We start from the raw sequence: 17,577 nt of genomic DNA on the forward strand, positions 1-17,577 counted from the left end.
TCTCTTAGTTGTTCATGGTATATGTTCAAATCGAAAGTAGTTGATATTTTCTATTTGGTTGTAGGATGTGCACTTGTGGTTTTCTATGTTCAATACATGGTTATATCTCTCATGGTAAATGTTCAGATTCAAACGACTGGATTCTTTCTGCTAATTCATTATATGTGCAGTTGGTGGCGCTCTATGTAAGTGTGTTGACAATGGCAGGGTTTATTCAATTCGCATAGTGTATGTATTAATAAATTATTATATCTCAAGTATAGTAGCGCAATTGGTGCAATACATAAGTTCAAAAATTGTTTTGTTATGAAAATTTTGCTCTATTTTATTTTACTCGATTTTTAACTCAGAAGTTTAACTCAGTTAAGTTTATTGATTTTAACACAAAATTACAGTGCAAACAAATGCAAAGTTTTATGCCACATTTTCTAAGGCAGACAAAAGATGGTCAGTAAAAAAGCTTTCAACAATAAAAATTACAGAAGAAGAGCAATTATTATATGACAGACTTCTGTCTGACCCGGGTATAAATTTTAATGTATGAGTTTAAATTTCTAGGGATTTATTTATTGATAAAGCTGCGGTACAGTTAAGACAAACGTAGAAAGAGGTAAAACTAATGACCTTCCACAACTCGTTGTTAGCACTGATGGAACGGTTATGACAACGGGTGAATTGTTAACTGATGCTAATTACAAGCTGGCACTTTCCTGCACAACTTAACCGACTCTTATTTATAAAGGAGAAAACAAACAAATAAACAAGAGAAAACTAATAAAAAAACAACATTATAATAATAGAATTATCGTCCTTATCTGTGAGTGGACTACTTATTTTAAACATTGTTAACCTGGGAACAATGAAAAATATGTGCCACCATACTGTCGGATATTACATATGGTAGACATCTTTAACCCTCCTCCTGCTTATCACAATATTATACTCATTGATGCTAACATGGATATGTTGCAAAAAACAAAGAATAATATAACTACAAACGACTTGTGCTTACAGATATTCTAGATACTTCTGCAATATTCTTTTTGCTAATCGTTATCATGTAGAAAATTTTACGGGGATTCGGCCGTAGTGCATATCTCTTTTTTCGCCTGCTAGCATGGACCTAAGGGGCTGATCTAAAGTTGAGAGAGGCAATTAAACCGTAAAATGACTCTAAACTGCTGCTTGTCATGTTTTTACATGCTGTGATAGTTTTGTTGGTTGAATTGCATGTCACGGTAATTATACTGTTCAGAATGAAACGACTTGTTATTTTTAATTTAAGTGAAAGTATGTTGTAGATGTTTTTGTTTTAATCTGTGTTGATTTTTATGATTTTCCTATCGTTTTACGCGCAGTACTTCGCGCGAATTAATTTTTGTAACATAGCATCATGAACGTATTTCGTGCGTACTATTTTACGTACACGCTTATATCTTCGATAAATGACAAGGAAAAGTAGTAAAATTGGGGGTTTCAAAAAGAAATGTCGTGACGCGTGTAAATATTGCCGTAAAATGATGGGCGCTTAATTTCCATACTATGTTTGTGCACTAACCAAGTTCTTTGTTCGCAAATGCGCGAAGATTGGTACGCGCATAATTAACTAAAAATATGGATTTGACTAAAGAATGAATAAATGAGTAATTATGAATTTTAAAATACAAAAGCATACAAACCTTGGACAAAATAACCGAGATGTCACTCTTTTATAAAGCCATGGCTTGTATTATCCCACTCCCATTGATAGGGGATGATCAAAGTCCAACATTTAATAAGTAGCAAGAATTTCAACGGTCTCTGCAAGCTTGGTTGAGAAAGTGTTTTGACAACAAATAAATCATGTTCAGGATCAGATACATATGTCAAGAATTTGACACAATGAAAACGGAGCTCTCTAGGACACTTTCGACTTATCGCCGTTTTTCACTTAAAACCCTAATTTCAAGGGTCTGAGACAGCACTGTTACCTCGCTATATTGATCCTCTAGCGCACTCACCGTTTTCCACCCAAACCCCAATTTCAAGAGCCTGAGACAGCACTGTTTCCTCGCTATATTGATCCTCTGCGCAAAGGGGTCAATACCGCGGGCAATTACCGCTGTGCTGCAGCACTCTCGTACGAACGCAATGTTGTCACCCTGGTTGGGGTCACAACATAAAATAAATGTCCAGCGTCCCAGAAAATTTTCCAACATATAATAAAGCAATGAGTTTCTTTAGAAATGCAATTAGTAAATTATATAGCGCTGTCTCAGCGCCAGTGGCAGCAACACGTGATGCACTCGCAGAGAGGTTGCAGAGTGTGCGTGAAACTGCTTCTTTTTTATACCACAAGGCTAAGGAGAGGCTTGGTTACGGTCAAGCCCTTGGCTACTGGAATATACAAGTTAATTTCGCTTGTCATTGCGCTAGTACCGCCCTAGGTATATCCGCCAAACACTTGAATGGCTCCGTGCCTCTCATCAACAGTATCTTTAAATTCCACGTCTATTACCACATGCGGCGTATCCTAGCGAGAATGAAGGTACCCATGCCATACGATGACGGCTTTTCCCAATACGAGAACCCCTACTCTACATCTGGATATGCCCAGATTTGTCGTGAATATGGTGCCGACCCCAATACCCAATACAAGTTTAAAGCTCTCATGTCCTCGCTCACAAATGGTAGATGGTGGCCGCAGGTAGATGGTGATTGGGCCAAGTTTATCATGCCTACGAGCCAAGGCCTGACATTGGAAGGTCTGTCGAAGCTTAGCGAGAGTATTCGTGTTTACGTGATTTTACTACTAGGGTCCCAAGCTGATGCCAAGGCATCCCTTATAGGTTCGGATGCTGACAATTTTGCAGCGAGACAGATACTACTACAGAAATTCGAAGCCATGGTACAACGTGAGGAGAACGTAGGCCACGATATCACAGAGTTTCAAAAGGTGCTTCAATATGCCAGGACCCCCGTCAATTTTGCCGTGATGCACCACGTGTACATGCTACCATCCGATATGAACCTGCGTATTGGTAAAATTGTGGGGTATAACAACAACATCTTGATTGCGCCGGCGAGTGCGATGATTGGCTAAGGCTAGACCTAAACAACAAGCCCACACAGCCTCGGGGTTTAAAACGAGTCAGGTCACCACCTGGGCTATCGAGGTCCCTAACCGGGGGGTCTGAAAAGATACCTCGGTCAGATCTAGGAGATGGAAACCTTCACGAGGACACCAAGGCCACCTTGGTTACTGCGGGGGTGGGTCTCATCTTAGCATATCTATGGCTTAAATAAGGGTGCTCATGCTGAGACGCAAGGCGATCTAATATGTTCGTCAACATACTAGATCATCTACGACCTCCTGCCACCCTTCCCAACGTAGGCCACAACAAGAGCGACGGCAGCAGCGATTATCATGTATAGCCTTGTGGTAGAGCGTTCGCTTTCAGTGCGGGAGGTCTTGGGTTCAAACCCCGGCCGAGTCATGCCAGAGACTATAAAAGTGTGAATCTATCCTTTCTGCTTAGCGCTCAGCACGAGAATAGGATTGATATCTTAGGCGGTTGTCTAGTTGAGCGATTGCTGTGCTTCCCACGACTTTCGTAGCTCAAATGGGAGCTTTAAATGCGCTAGGACCCCCTTGGCAGGACCCTCGTTGATAGCAGTACCAATAGGAACTGAAGAGGCTATCCTGGGTAAATAATAGTAATAATAATAATAATAATAATAATAATAATATAATAATGTTTGGCTACATATTCGACCACTTCTGCAGCCACTCTGAAAAAGAACGAGACAACCGTGCCAATAATCCCTGGTAGCGCTGCACCTGCCTTACCTGCTAAGTATTTCAAAAATTTTCCAAGCCTTTCCAGCTGTTTTTGTATAAAACCCTTCCCTGCGGCACTTCCTGCCGCTGCAACACCTCCACCACCTGTAACTGCGAGTACGATGGTGGAAATCAGTAGACCAACAGCCGAGACGATGCTTGCTATAGTAATCCCTTGCTCCTTGAAGATTCTAAGCTTTTCAGTTAGAGATTTATCGTCTTCTGTGATTTTCATTAGCGTTTCCTTAATTGCTTTCAGTTGGCTCTGGGTATCTGAGGAAAGTAAACCGTGTGCTTCTCGTACTGCTTCCTTTTGATCTTGGAGTCGTTCTAGCTCTTCATTGGCCCTCGCGATATCCTCGTTCCAGATAGCTAGCTGCTCCTCTGATACTCCAGGTGTAGCTTTCTTCGTCTCAAGCCTTTTCACCTTGGCTTCTGCTTTGGCGATCTCGCTGTCGTAGAAGATCATCTTGCTTTTCAAGTGCTTCAGGTTACCCCTTAGTGTTTGAAGCTCGAGGTTGAGCCCTCTTCTTTCACGCTCTGTGAAGCTGGCGCCAAAAGGAGTCTCTTCGATCAGGCTCTCCGTTTCATCAAGGACGTTCTCGAGCAGCGGCATCATCCCAATATCATCGGCCTTCTCTTGCTGAGCCGCTAGGCGATCAACGTGAACAATCTCGTTAAGGAGTTTCTGAGCCATTGCTTTAGTGCCTTTGCTTGCTTTAGTGATCTCTATACCATCGAAAAGAAGCTGGTTTCCTTGTACCTCAAACTCGTTATAAAATCTCGCGATTGGCTGCCCCAGCTCCTCACCAAGCTGTTCGTAAAGATCGTCGACCTTTGATTTTAGTAGCTCTTCCCTCTGTCTTGTCGTGGTGTCAGTGAGGTCGCCTCGTGCTGAGCTGGATTGTTCCTGATCTTGCTGCTGATGCTCTTGCAGAGCCGCCAGGCGATCGGGCGTTAAATTGGCATCATGCCTACTGAAATCCTCGTCTGAAATTTTTTCCTCTGTCGTAAAGTCGTCTCCTTCGTATATTGGATTAATCGGCATTTATTTGAAATGAAAATCAGCTAATAATAAAGCATGAGTAACATATTCGGAACTAAGCTCGATCCCTACGCGGAGATTGAAACAATGATGGCTATGAAAGGGAAGAAGCAGCGTGTAAAAGTAAGTCATGTGCCTAGTACGATTAATCAGAACGAGGACTTGTATGTTGACATCCCCAACATGGGGCAGAACGATGTAATTTTCCCAGGCAGTATTAAACTACTTTTCGATCTGGAACTTACGGGAACAAACACGAAGCGCACTATCGTCAGCAATATAGGTAAATCCTTGGTGCAAAATCTTCGTATCACTTTGAATAGCAACGAGGTGCAAAATATTAGCGACTACAGGGTGCTCGCTACCTACAAGGACCTATAGTTGCCCAGGTTTGATCGGGAAAACAACTTGATCCTAGAGGGGATCAACCCTAATGATGGTACAATCCGCGCCTTACAGGTCAAAGCGACTGATTATGTAGGAACGGACGAGGAAAAAGCGATTGTCGCAGCTTATGGCAGCACGTTTTGCATCCCTATCGGTAAAATGTTTGAATTGACACGAGACTTGCCGTTCTACCAGCCAGGGCTACACGATAGGCTGCAATTCGTTATACATTTTGCATCATATGGTGACGTTATCAAAGATGGTGGTACGGTGTCTTCAGGAAGCACGGCAGCTAAGCCCGCAGACAGTGCGTACAAGATCACTAATATCGCGTTAGAGTTTGACAAGGTTAATAACGAGAGTCTCGCGAGCGCTATGATGTCACGGTATAGTCGTTTGGCGCTACCCTATGAAAGGGTACTTCGTAGCAAGGTTGTCACAATAAAAAAGGCTGATACCAGCTACAATTTGCAAATTGATACTCCAGCAAAAAGTTTAAAAGGCGTTTTACTGCTCTTTGTAGATCCTGGAAAAGTGAAGGCTTACTCGGGTGCTAACGAGGTCTTCTACAACCCAAAGATCGAAAAAATCTCGATCACTGTCGAGGGAGAGCCTAATGAGCTCTACACGCACGCGATGCTCCCGAAAGATCACCTCGAGCAGATCGTAAACTTATTCGGTAGCCACGATTCAAAGGTGACAATTGGGCAGTTCATGACTGAGCGTTATGCGCTGTTTGTTGATTTCCGAGCATCACCTGATCATAGTCTCCATGGTTCGGGAAGGCCATTACAGAGATTGTCAGACGGTATAACCTTGCATATGACAAAGAAAGCAGACGGAACAACGGGGGATATTAAATGCTACGTTTTCCTACTTCAAGATGCTCAGCTGAACATCTTAGATGGGCGTTTTCACAGTGTCGAATATTAAACGAGAATCCTAAAATAAAGATGGCAAGCATATTAGTACTCACGGGTGGGGCTATAATCAATGCCCTCGCGTTTAGCGGATCGAATTACTTAATCAGTACGCTGTCAGACCATGGCGAGGCCGGGCGTAAAAAAAAAAATAAAGCGATTGAGCAACTGCAAGCTGCTCAACAAGCACAGTGGGTAAGAGATCGGCAGGTAAAAGATTGGTATAACCATCAACGAGAGCTGAAAAGGCAAGCTGGAGAGAGCTTGAAGGAGCTCGATGAAGAGATGAGAGACTATTACATCGAAACGATCGAGAAGGCTCCTAAGTTATCCGACTTCTACACGCCCAGCAAGCAACAACAAGACGGTGAACTGACGTTCATCGTTGGATCACTAGCCCTCCTTGGTTTTGCAGTGTACAAATGGGCGTAACGTCTCCACAGGAGTTCAAATGTTTTCGATATGTCGAATATTAAAATAAACATGTCGAAACATATCATTACTCCAGAAGAAGCGAAAAAATTAAGCAGTATTTACTATCAGCCCACACATCTCTGGATCGGAAACGAAGCCATTGAAAATCTTGTTGAACTTAGTGGTTTGTCTATAAAAAAGGTCAAAATCTACCTTGCCCACCAGGCCTTCTGGCAGGTTCACATTCCAGGGCCAAAGGTGGTAAAACATCCTCATTACACCGTTACCGTTCCAAATGCAGTACATCAATTTGATTTGCTTAGCATGCCTCATGATCGCCTGTATGGCTCGCAATACAAATACATTCTTACTGGAATTGACATTGCCAGCAGGTTCAAAGTGGCGAGACCCCTGCGAACGAAAAAGGCTGCAGAAGTGGCCAAAATGATCGAGGACATTTACACAAAGCCCGGAGACAAGGCCAGACCCTTGACGTGGCCCGAGATTGTCATGATAGATGCAGGAACCGAGTTCCTTGCAGACGTTACAAAGACCTTTCAAAAACATGACGTCAAGATCGACAGGACGGTGACAAAGTACCATCATAGACACACTGCCTTTGTGGAAAACTTCAACAAGCAGCTCGCGAGACGTCTCTTCAAGGCTCAAGATGCTCAAGAGCTCAACGAAGAGGGTAAGGTCTCGACGATATGGGTCAAGCAACTCTACAAAATTGTCGATCAGATGAACAACACCAAAACCGCTGGAATCAAGATGAAACCTATCGATGCAGTCAAACTTGACGAAGTTCCACAAAAAGGGAGTTATAAGCCTGACAAGAAGCCTCTTTCAGAAGATGGTCTCTACCGATATTTTTTGCAACCCGGTGAAGAGCATGGAGATCAGAGAAGACGTGCAACTGACATGATTTGGTCGAAAAAAACGTTCCGTTTGGACCGCATCGCCAACGAACCAGACAACCGAACGATGTCTACCTTGCAGATGGGTCGCCTAGCGTCTCCGCAGGAGCGCCAGAGCGTGTGTTTGTGAAAGAAGAGCTTTTGCGGGTTCCTGAAGACACGAAGCTGCCTCCGGAGTATGTTAAAAAATGGTAAATTTCACGAGCCATTAGTCCCCCGCTACGGGGGAACCTCTCAGTTGATACCCATAAGCGTGGCTAATGTGAACCTGTGGCTCACGTTTATACTTACCAACATAAAGTCTTAGTCATCCTCCTCAGAGTCGTCAATCGGATGAAGGCGGGTATAATCATCAGGATGTAGGGTATAGAATGGATAGCCATAGACGATTCCCTTGATAACATTTGGCTCGCTATCAAGATCTTTGATATCAACTAGGCGCCTATCCTCGATTTGAATGTTGAGTATGTCACCAATTTTCTTTAGATCTGCTAGATCCGAGAGCCTTAAGTCCTTATCCTTGATAATCTCGTAGCAGAGCATGCCCCACTTCTTCACCTCATCGGAAACAATATGCAGACCCCTGCGATCCTCGATATCGTATTCGAGCACTTCATCTTCCTCCTCACAGGGAATTGTTGCCCATGGTTTTTCGCCCGAGGCTACTCTGTCTAAAAGCTCGTCATCATCTGGATGTATAAAACCCTCGTAGTATGGTCCATTTCTAAATCTAAAAGTTTCCAAACACTGTGAACAATAACCGGTAGTAGATCCTGCCTTGATACAGCATCGCAGAACCGGTACCGTCACATCGTAAGACTTTGTAAATTGCTGACTCTGTACGTACTTTTCCATTTTTTTTCTTAAAGTGTTAACTATCTTTTAACACTTGAAGTGGTCACGAAAGCTTCGTCTACAGCCTTGGTGAGTAGTTATCAAGGCTAAGCCATGTCAATGTCGAACATTCCCTAAAACAACTCACGCGTATCACCGTCGGGCAGGGTAAAGTGGTTTTTGTAAGAGTTCGCAGACCCTAGGGTGTCCTCCTTAAACCGACACCAGGTGTGTATCGCGTTAGGATCGTCAAATCTCCCGAGTATAGTGCTCTCGGGGTACTTTGTCATCAGTATACCCATGCTCTTGCCCAGCTGTCTACGCTGATATCTGATCATGTAGTAGGGATGCTTATCATGAGGATGGTTCTTGTCAACCACACATAGCACGTTGTCATATTGATGCCGATGCGGGACGTGTCTTTCTCGTAGTTCAACGATTTCTTCGTCCCTCTCCTGGAGGTCGTCCTCTAGGTTGGCAATGGTCACGTCCCTTTGATCGAGATCATCCGCAAGGAGCGTTAGGGCTATATCTTTTTCTTCGATGATTGCGGCAAGCTTTCGCATTTCTTTGGGTAGCACCTCTTCAACAACCCAATCCAAAAATGGTTCTGCCTTGAATTTTTTACACCTTAAAAGGAAGCAATAGAGACCGGGTTCTGTCAGTAACATCATGTCTGGATGAAGGGGGTCGATATCGACACCCTTGTCTTCTGCGGTACTTTTAACCTCCCAGGCCCGCTTTACATGCTTCTCCGGTACATGTGCCTGAATAGCTTTTCTACCATTATGATTATCGTTATAGCCGACAGCTCTCCACACGTCTTTGGCTACGAGGCACTGGCCTCCTTCCTTAATGTATAAAGAACGAACTTTGCTGCCTTCGAAAAAATTACTGACCAAGGACATCTTTCTTATACACGCCAAGGCTTAACGAGGAATCTAGTAGAGCCAATTTTTGCTCGAAATTATCCCATACCTTCACCAAAGACTTGCAGACCATCGTGTAAAGTAAGGACGGTCTCTCTTCAAACCTTTTAACAGCCTGAATGTAATGGCGCCTGCCGCGTTTGTGGAACGAACTAAGTAAAACTGGAAAGAGACTCATTCCACTCTCCACAAGTACATGTGAGATAACGAGCCTACATAGCCTCCCGTTCCCATCTTCGAATGGATGGATATTAATCAAGTCTATGAACAACCTCACTGCGTTCCATATCGGATCGTCAGTCTCTGTAGAGTAGTAGTATCGATCCAGGGCGTCTGTCACTAACCTTGGAATTGCAGAAACAGGGGCAAATTCGTGAAAACCAGCGAATACCTTAGTCGTCCTGTATTTCCCCGTCAGCACGGGTTTGCCGCTCTTGTGTTTTTCTCCGCGCATCATGATCTCATGGACAGTCTGGATTTTGTCAGGCGTGAGGCGCCCGCAGCACTTCATCCATTTTAGAGCGCGCATAAAGTTTATCATCTGCCTTTTGAAACTTTTCGTCTTGCCCTGTGCTTCCTCAGGATCTTGCATCAGGTTCCAGGCTTCAGATGCTGAAACGTTGGGGTCTACATCTCCTTCGGATGCGTAGGTTCCGTACGCGAACAGGACTTCCCACCCTTTTAAAAACGCCTCTACGTATGCGTGGTTTTTTCGCTTTCGCGAGAGTTTGGCTAGCGTCGCAGTCTTTCTCAAAACATTCTGGTACTCATCTTCGTCTACCATCCAATACTGCATTTTTAATTTTTCCATTTTGTTAAATATCTGGCTCCAAGTAGGAAATGGTTAGTGATCTCAAAATGGAAGACAAGCAAATCTTATACACGCCAAGGCTCAACTAGGGATTTTGTGATTCGCAAAATATCACAAAATTACGAGGTCCAATAACCAACACCAAGCTGAGGAAGCCATGGATATTTTTTGCATAACTCTTGCCGTCAGAACGGAGCCGCAGGCAATCAATATCCTGAGTCGTGTTTATCAGTTTGGTGTCATCGTCATCATTCACTGCATCTATTTGCATCATCAGTCTGTCATAGGCTCTCAAAAGAGCTTGATACACAGCTTTAATTACGCTCTCATTATCCATCTTTTCTCTCTCATCATCCATCTTTTCTTACATGTTAAGAGTCTAACCAACAATCTTGTAACTTCTAGGATGCTCCAGTCTTACGTACAAGCATGCATGCTTGGACTTTTTCAATTCAGTCTTGATAGTCTCCCAGTCCTCGATCATATTGGTCTCTTCGTCTACCATTTTCATGTCGCTCCTTTCCGAGGGGTACCACATGAATAGCTGTTTTTTTTGCCTTCGAAGGTTCTTCGGAATGGCCGTGTAGCTTTGAGTGAGTAACCAGAGACTGTGTTTGCGATGTCTACCGCTGATGGCAAGCTCCAGCAGGGATTGACGTTTTTTGTCGAGATTCTCGTCGGCTATCATATCGTCAATGATGAACAGCGTCTCTTCGCCCGCCAGCAACGACGACAGTTTTTTGATCCATTCGAACAGCTGCTCCTTGGGCTCCACCAAGGACACGTAGTCATCTTTCCACAGCGAGGAACTTTCGAGATAGGTCTTGTTCCAGCGAATTGTAGGGCAGAGAATTACAATGTTGTCGAAATGATGCCTGTACTCGTTCTCAAGTAAATCCAGGACACGCTGCGTCTTGCCGCAACTTGTAGGCCCGGTGAAGATTGTCGTATGCGGGTCTTTAATAAGAGTCATATTTATTCAAGGCTAGACTTTCGGAGGCATCATGGAACGCTTATACCACCCTTGTTTTATCGCGTAATCGTCGAATAATATTGCTCCTGTCATATAGCCAGCGAGCTTCAAGCCGTCCTCCATGTCCATCTTGGCCCACGGTCTAGAAACTCCCAGAGCCTTTTTCGCGCCTAGCGCCAAGAGAATAGTATAGGATACTAGTCTACCAGCTTCCCACAAGGAATCAACTATTTCTTTCTCATACTTGCTCATTTATTAAGGTTTATCGCATGTGAAAAATGTCAATTTTCGAAGGCTTTTGCTGCTGAGCCGCCAGGCGATCCGCTGACACGCGTACTCCTGCGGCGACGCTAGGCTTTATATAATAAACTGCCACGCAAACGGCAAGAACGGCAATACCTCCAGCGCCATAGAGATATGCACTGAACTTGTGAGGACCTGCGACAGGTTCCTGACCCTCTTGCGAAGTACTTGCTGAGGTACTTGAATTCTTACTTGTCTCGACCTGAGGAGGTACTTGCTTCAACATGGCCTTGTTCCTGCGGTTCCATTCAGCAAGTCTCTTGCCAGCAGCAACACGACCCTCATTCTTCTTGGTTATGACTTGGTTAGATTCACTCATTTATTTGTAAGTCGTTTTTTACATCAAGACGGCTTCTGCTCTGCGAAACTTGGTTCTATTTCATCCGGAAAATCCTTTCGCAGTTTGATTTGCGCTTGACGCTCCTCGGCAATTTCGCTGAATTTTTTCCAGTTCAGATGGTTGAAAACTGTGCAAAACAGAGAGACGGGAGCGAGCCACAGCCCGCACTTTTCATACATGTATGACCCTACAACTTCCATCGGAGAGTTCCCTGTGGTGAACAATTTCTCCGTTACATTACCAATCAACTCTGAAGTCGAGTTTTGAATCAGAAAGTTTGTGTTTATATCGCTCATCATGGTCTGAAAATTGTCAACACCTGACATTTTCGACACCAAGTTTTTTGCTGCTGATTCTTGCGCTTGTGTCTCGAGCTTCTTCAACAGGTTGTCAAGTTGTTTCTCTGTCGCTTTATCCAGCAACTTAGGCGTCCACTGCTTTTTTCCCTGAGAGTTGACGAGACTCAAGTTTTGCTTGACTTTTCCCCGCTTTCTCATTGCTGGTGACAGTGTGTCTAAGACGTCTAAAATTTCATTCAGTTCTGACATAACTTTTATTACAGAGGAAAACTTGCAGCAGACGTACAAAAAACTTACGTACAACATTACCAACAAGAGTTCAAGTATCATTTTTATTAATGCATTTTCGTGATCAAGACCATGCTGAATGCAACGTTTGAAACAGAAAATTTTGACATTTTGAAAACACTGAGACGTGTGAGATGCAAATAAATTTTTGAAGCATCCCGCGAGACTCAAAACAGTTTAACATGGTCGGGATGCCACACCCTGGTGAGCAATTCTTGCTTGCAAACCAATCCAGGACTGCTTCCATGTGCAAAGGTGAACCCACCTTGAGCTTGAAGTCGCTTGTCATCATCAACACTTAGCGCAATTTTGTTCAGCTTTTCAGTGAAAATCTCGTGTTTTCGACTGGTAAATCTCAGTTGCGTGCGATACAAATTTTGATAGGTCTGCAGGCTGTTCAAATAGTCTGCGAACGTGATCTGTTTCTTGACGACACACTTTTTTGTACCTTTTGCCTTCTTTTGCACGTATCCTTCGAGTGTCTTGTACGCATACATTTTTGACCTCAATGCAACAAATTCGATCATGATTTTGCCACCAAGTTCATCCTTCATTAAGCACAATTTTTTCTTGTTTTTGCCAATAGGCAAGGAAAGTTTGTCTTCGGGACTGTAATTCGATGTGTCAAACCTTGATTCAACGTCACCTGCGATATCTTTATAGACATCGTCTGTTTTGATGTGGTAGACGAAACTATCTGTGTCCATGTAGCAAAGCTCTGCGCCTGCACCAAACTTCGGCTTGATGTAGTCATAGTGAAACTTATACATCGTGAGTTTGCTAAAGTCCAAGATGGAGAGGCCGAGGTAGACAGGTTTGTTCATGACGACCTTCACTTTGTTCATTTCCATTGCCACAAATTTCTTGTCAAATCTTGATGTGCTGTGATAATTTGGAACTGATGCGAGCTTCTTGCGCCTCCATTCCGTTGTCACCAGTTTGATGTCACCGTGCTTGCGAACGTTCTCCATGGTCTTGCCAAACACGCTATTATTCATCAGCTTAAAAAAGTCTTTCTCAAAGTCATTTTTGGCATCCTTTCGCAGCTTTGTGTTCAAGTCAATGTAGGGCTTCAGCCAAGCACTTTGCTTGAACTCAATGACTCGGTGCACCTTGGTGAGAACCAATCCATGCTGCAGTGCCTGCTGCAATTTGCGAATGTGCAGCACGTATTTTTCCTTGTCAAACACATTGCACGTCAACTTTTCACAGTCGTTGTTCAGACGCATCTTTTCAGGTAAGAATGGAAGGTCGTTGTGGAGTTTGTGCAGCTTTTTCGGGTAGTGGACATCCACTTCAAGAAAATAGCCATCATCTCCATTTTTATAATTTTCTATAAAAGCTTGAGTAAAATTTTCGAGGTCTTCACGCCACTTAAAGCCGTGTGTTGGCAGCTTTTGTGACATGGCACCTCCGTACAGTTTGTTGGCATCGATGTACAGCAGATACGAGATCAACAGGTTGACATCAAACAATTCCCCCATGTACGGATTGTTCGCCTTAGCATGGCGCTTGATTGCTTGGCAAATACCACCTCTGAGCCCCTTTTCAACCATCAGTAGCATGTCGATGTCTGACAGAAGCTCGAGCACCTGACCCGTCACTTTTAGAGCTGCTTGCCATGCGAGGCCTGGAGCAGTGTAAAAATACGCTGGATCAAGCTCGTAGATGTTTTGACAAGTGTCTCGAAAATTTTCAAAAACGTCTGCTAAAAGAAGCGTGTCGCTCATCACGTAGAGATCGTGGTACTCCCCAAGGTTTTTGATGTTGAAAGCCTTCCACACCTTTTGAGCATGCTTGTAGTCGTTTTCGGTGATGTTTTTAAGGTTCAAGCTGCTGTAAAATTGTGCTTTTGGAGGAAGTGCTGTCTCTTCAAAACGCTCCCACGCATCCATGTATTCGTAGGGGTAAACACCCTTGCGCAGCAAAAGTTTAAAGTGCTCGTCATTGCCCTTTGCATGCTTCAATGTGTTGGAAAATTTCTTCTTCATGGAACGTTCATTCAGTTCCACCGTCTTGTAAGAGCAGTAACAGGTTTGGCACTTGAATTGCGCCTTGTACTCTGAGTCAATCTCGATGAGTTCCATGTTTGATTTGCAGTCGTTGCAGCTGACACTTTCACTGTTGGTTCCAGCTAAATTATCCACAAGGCTTGACAGTGAGCTTTGCATGAACCTGCAGCTATTGATGAACTTGATTTTGCAGGTCGTGTTGATTTCCACTTCTTTCATTTGGTTGGTTTTTTTGTTCTTCTTCATCTGCTTCAGCGGCTCGCCGTCTTTTCCTTGAAATGTGACGGATTGCTTGATGGAGAAGCTAATGTATTTTTCGCTGTTTTCACCCAGACATTTAAACTCGTGGCTTTTGAATTCCCTGGCCAGTTGCTTGATGATGATGTGATCGTCATACCGTGAGCGATTGTGCATGACCACCGGAATCTCGTTGGGGATGCGATATTTTAGGTTGCACGAACTGTGTGCAGCTCCTCGATACTGACCAGTGTAGTGACAGTGATCTCGAACTTTGCGCATTGTAATGTCTTCGTTGTTCTTCTTGAACACTCCTTCGCAAATGAAGCATCTTTTTGCAGACTTGTAGGCTTCTTTCTCTTCGTGGGTCAACGGGATAATCTTCTTCTGTGGATGCCTGATAGCTCTATTGACTTGATCTCTAAGTCCCTTGCAAAACCTTTCCATGCAGTCTTTTCCACGATAGCAGTCGGATGATTCTTCAACTTCTCCATGTGCAAATTTGGTCATGAAGGCATATCCTGAAGCCACATGCTTGCTGACGTCTCTGGTGTGTGATTTTTCAGGGTCTCCATCACAACCTTGAACAGGTTCCAAGATACATTCTGTGTCTGCATAGATGACAAATGGCATTCTGAGCAACTTTTGCCCATCTTCGTGTTTGAGGACTGTTCCTTCTTCAGGCATGACAATCTCGCAAAAATCATGGTCCATGCACACTTTCATGTGATTGTCTCGTGTCTCTTGACTGCGGAATCCGTGCATGCAGTTTCGACAGTAATGATCACCTCGATGTCTAGATGATAAACCGCGCATGAGCGCAGAGTATCTTTTAATGGCAACGTAGTGCTTTTTCCCTCCTTCTTGAATGATTAGCACATCTGCCACCTTTTTACGTGTCGTGTTATGTTTCGAAACATATGCCTGTCTGACCTGAAAATCTTCTTCAGAAAAGTAGACATTCAGCGCCACGTTGGGGTTTTGCCTTTCAAACTTTTTCCAGTGTGTGTTGGGAGTTGGGAACTCGATGCCACTCCAATTGTACTGTTCAACAAATGGTTTGAGCTTCGAGATGCGCTCAGGATGTGCTCCAATGCTATCAAAATGGAGGGCTGCAATGACGGCCCATTTGAAGCACTGTTCGTCTTCATTTTTGGGATTGATGATGCAGTGCTTTTTTTGCAGCCATTCGGGTGTCTTGAACCATGATCTACCTCTCATGAGGTCAATCATGTGGCAGTGATACGTCATTTCTGTGATTCGGTTGAAGATGTAGTCGCTTTTTTTGAGTTTCTCCGATGTCATTTCAAAGCGTTTTAGCAGGTTTTTATACATCTCTTCGATCAATTCTTCGATGTCGCTTCCTTCCATGAGTGTGACAGCTTCACTCCATATTGGTTTTGTGAACTTGCAGAAGGATTTTCCCTGTGCACAAACTCCACCACGAGATTCAGTTGAAACTTCCAATTCTGCCTAGTGTTTTGCAAGTCTGTGATGACTTTCTCCACGTGTTGTTTCTGTTGATCCAGGTACTGTTCAATACTCACCACTTGACTTTCTGGTGTTCCCTCACTTCGGAAATGTCGATAATTACCATCAAATCCACCTTCCGTTTCAACAGCACTGTGATCCACTTCTTCCACTTGTTCTTCTTCCACAACAGCGTCTTCGACAGTCTTCCTCAGGGCTTGACCGTAACCAAGCCTCTCCTTAGCCTTGTGGTATAATAAAGAAACAGTTTCACGCACACTCTGCAATCTCTCTGCGAGTGCATCACGTGTTGCTGCCACTGGCGCTGAGACAGCGCTATATAATTTACTAATTGCATTTCTAAAGAAACTCATTGCTTTATTATATGTTGTAAAAAAAATTTTCTGGGACGCTGGACATTTATTTTATGTTGTGACCCCAACCAGGGTGACAACATTGCGTTCGTACGAGAGTGCTGCAGCACAGCGGTAATTGCCCGCGGTATTGACCCCTTTGCGCAGAGGATCAATATAGCGAGGAAACAGTGCTGTCTCAGGCTCTTGAAATTGGGGTTTGGGTGGAAAACGGTGAGTGCGCTAGAGGATCAATATAGCGAGGTAACAGTGCTGTCTCAGACCCTTGAAATTAGGGTTTTAAGTGAAAAACGGCGATAAGTCGAAAGTGTCCTAGAGAGCTCCGTTTTCATTGTGTATTTGTTATAAGAACATTATTATTAAGAACATCAGAGATTTCGGACTAAGAAATATATATCACCTGAAATAGAATTTTGCTTTTCTAACGGTATTTACGGAAGCCGAGAGAGGCCAAACCGAAAAACTTTATAAGAAACCTAAAATGTTACAGGAAAACCTAAAATATTAGAGGAAAACCCAAAATCTATTAAGAAAAGCGAATATTTCTTTACAAAACTGAAATTCTTCCAGAGAAACCCAATGTTTTGCACATAAACTTAAAATCCGAAAAAAAAGTTTAAAATCTTTGTAAGAAATAAGAAATTTTGTTTGCAAAAGGAATTTTTTTTTCGAAGAAACTGAAAATTAATTAAAAATGACATTGTTCCTACAATGCATTCATAAGCAGTGCTTTATTTTTCTTATTAACAATGTTTTCTACTTAGAAGTATTGATCCAGACGGCACAGCACAAAAAAGGGCTTGTCGTTTAAACCGCCGTGTTTACAAGTCAGAAGGTCCAAATTCCTGTTGGCACGTGGACGGGTACGATAAGCTGAAACCGTACGCCCTACCAATACATGGTTGTATAGATGGTTTTTCGCGCAAAATAATATGACTGAAAGCGTAGCAACAACAATCCTTTTGTTACAGCTTATTACTACCTAAAATCAATTGAAGAATTTAAGTTGTGCCCTAAACTGCTTCGTACAGACTGCGGTACAGAGAACTGCGTGATGGCAGACGCTCAATGCTACTTGGCGAAATATAAAAACGCCCATCAATACGTCATATCTCCAGCAAATCGGCGAATTGAGGCTTGGGGGTGTTATTGCAAAAAGTCTTTTACAGTATGGGTTATTGATTACTTTAGAGAATTGGTG

The 17,577-nt window shown here is 43.4% G+C and overlaps 1 protein-coding gene across 1 annotated transcript; it reads right to left on the reverse strand.

The window, feature by feature from the left end:
* Positions 1–12,450: 12,450 nt before the first annotated feature.
* Positions 12,451–15,837, reverse strand: LOC130630167 (uncharacterized). The gene has a single exon (XM_057443560.1). It carries the CDS (start codon positions 15,835–15,837, stop codon positions 12,451–12,453), a length of 3,387 nt encoding a protein of 1,128 aa, XP_057299543.1.
* Between the last annotated feature and the right edge of the window lie 1,740 nt (positions 15,838–17,577).

Source organism: Hydractinia symbiolongicarpus, chromosome 2, assembly GCF_029227915.1.
Source record: "Hydractinia symbiolongicarpus strain clone_291-10 chromosome 2, HSymV2.1, whole genome shotgun sequence".
Taxonomy (NCBI): Eukaryota; Metazoa; Cnidaria; class Hydrozoa; order Anthoathecata; family Hydractiniidae; genus Hydractinia; species Hydractinia symbiolongicarpus.

Coding starts and splice junctions, on each gene's coding strand:
- LOC130630167 (XM_057443560.1), bottom strand. CDS start 15,837: ATGACATCGGAGAAACTCAAAAAAAGCGACTACATCTTCAACCGAATC.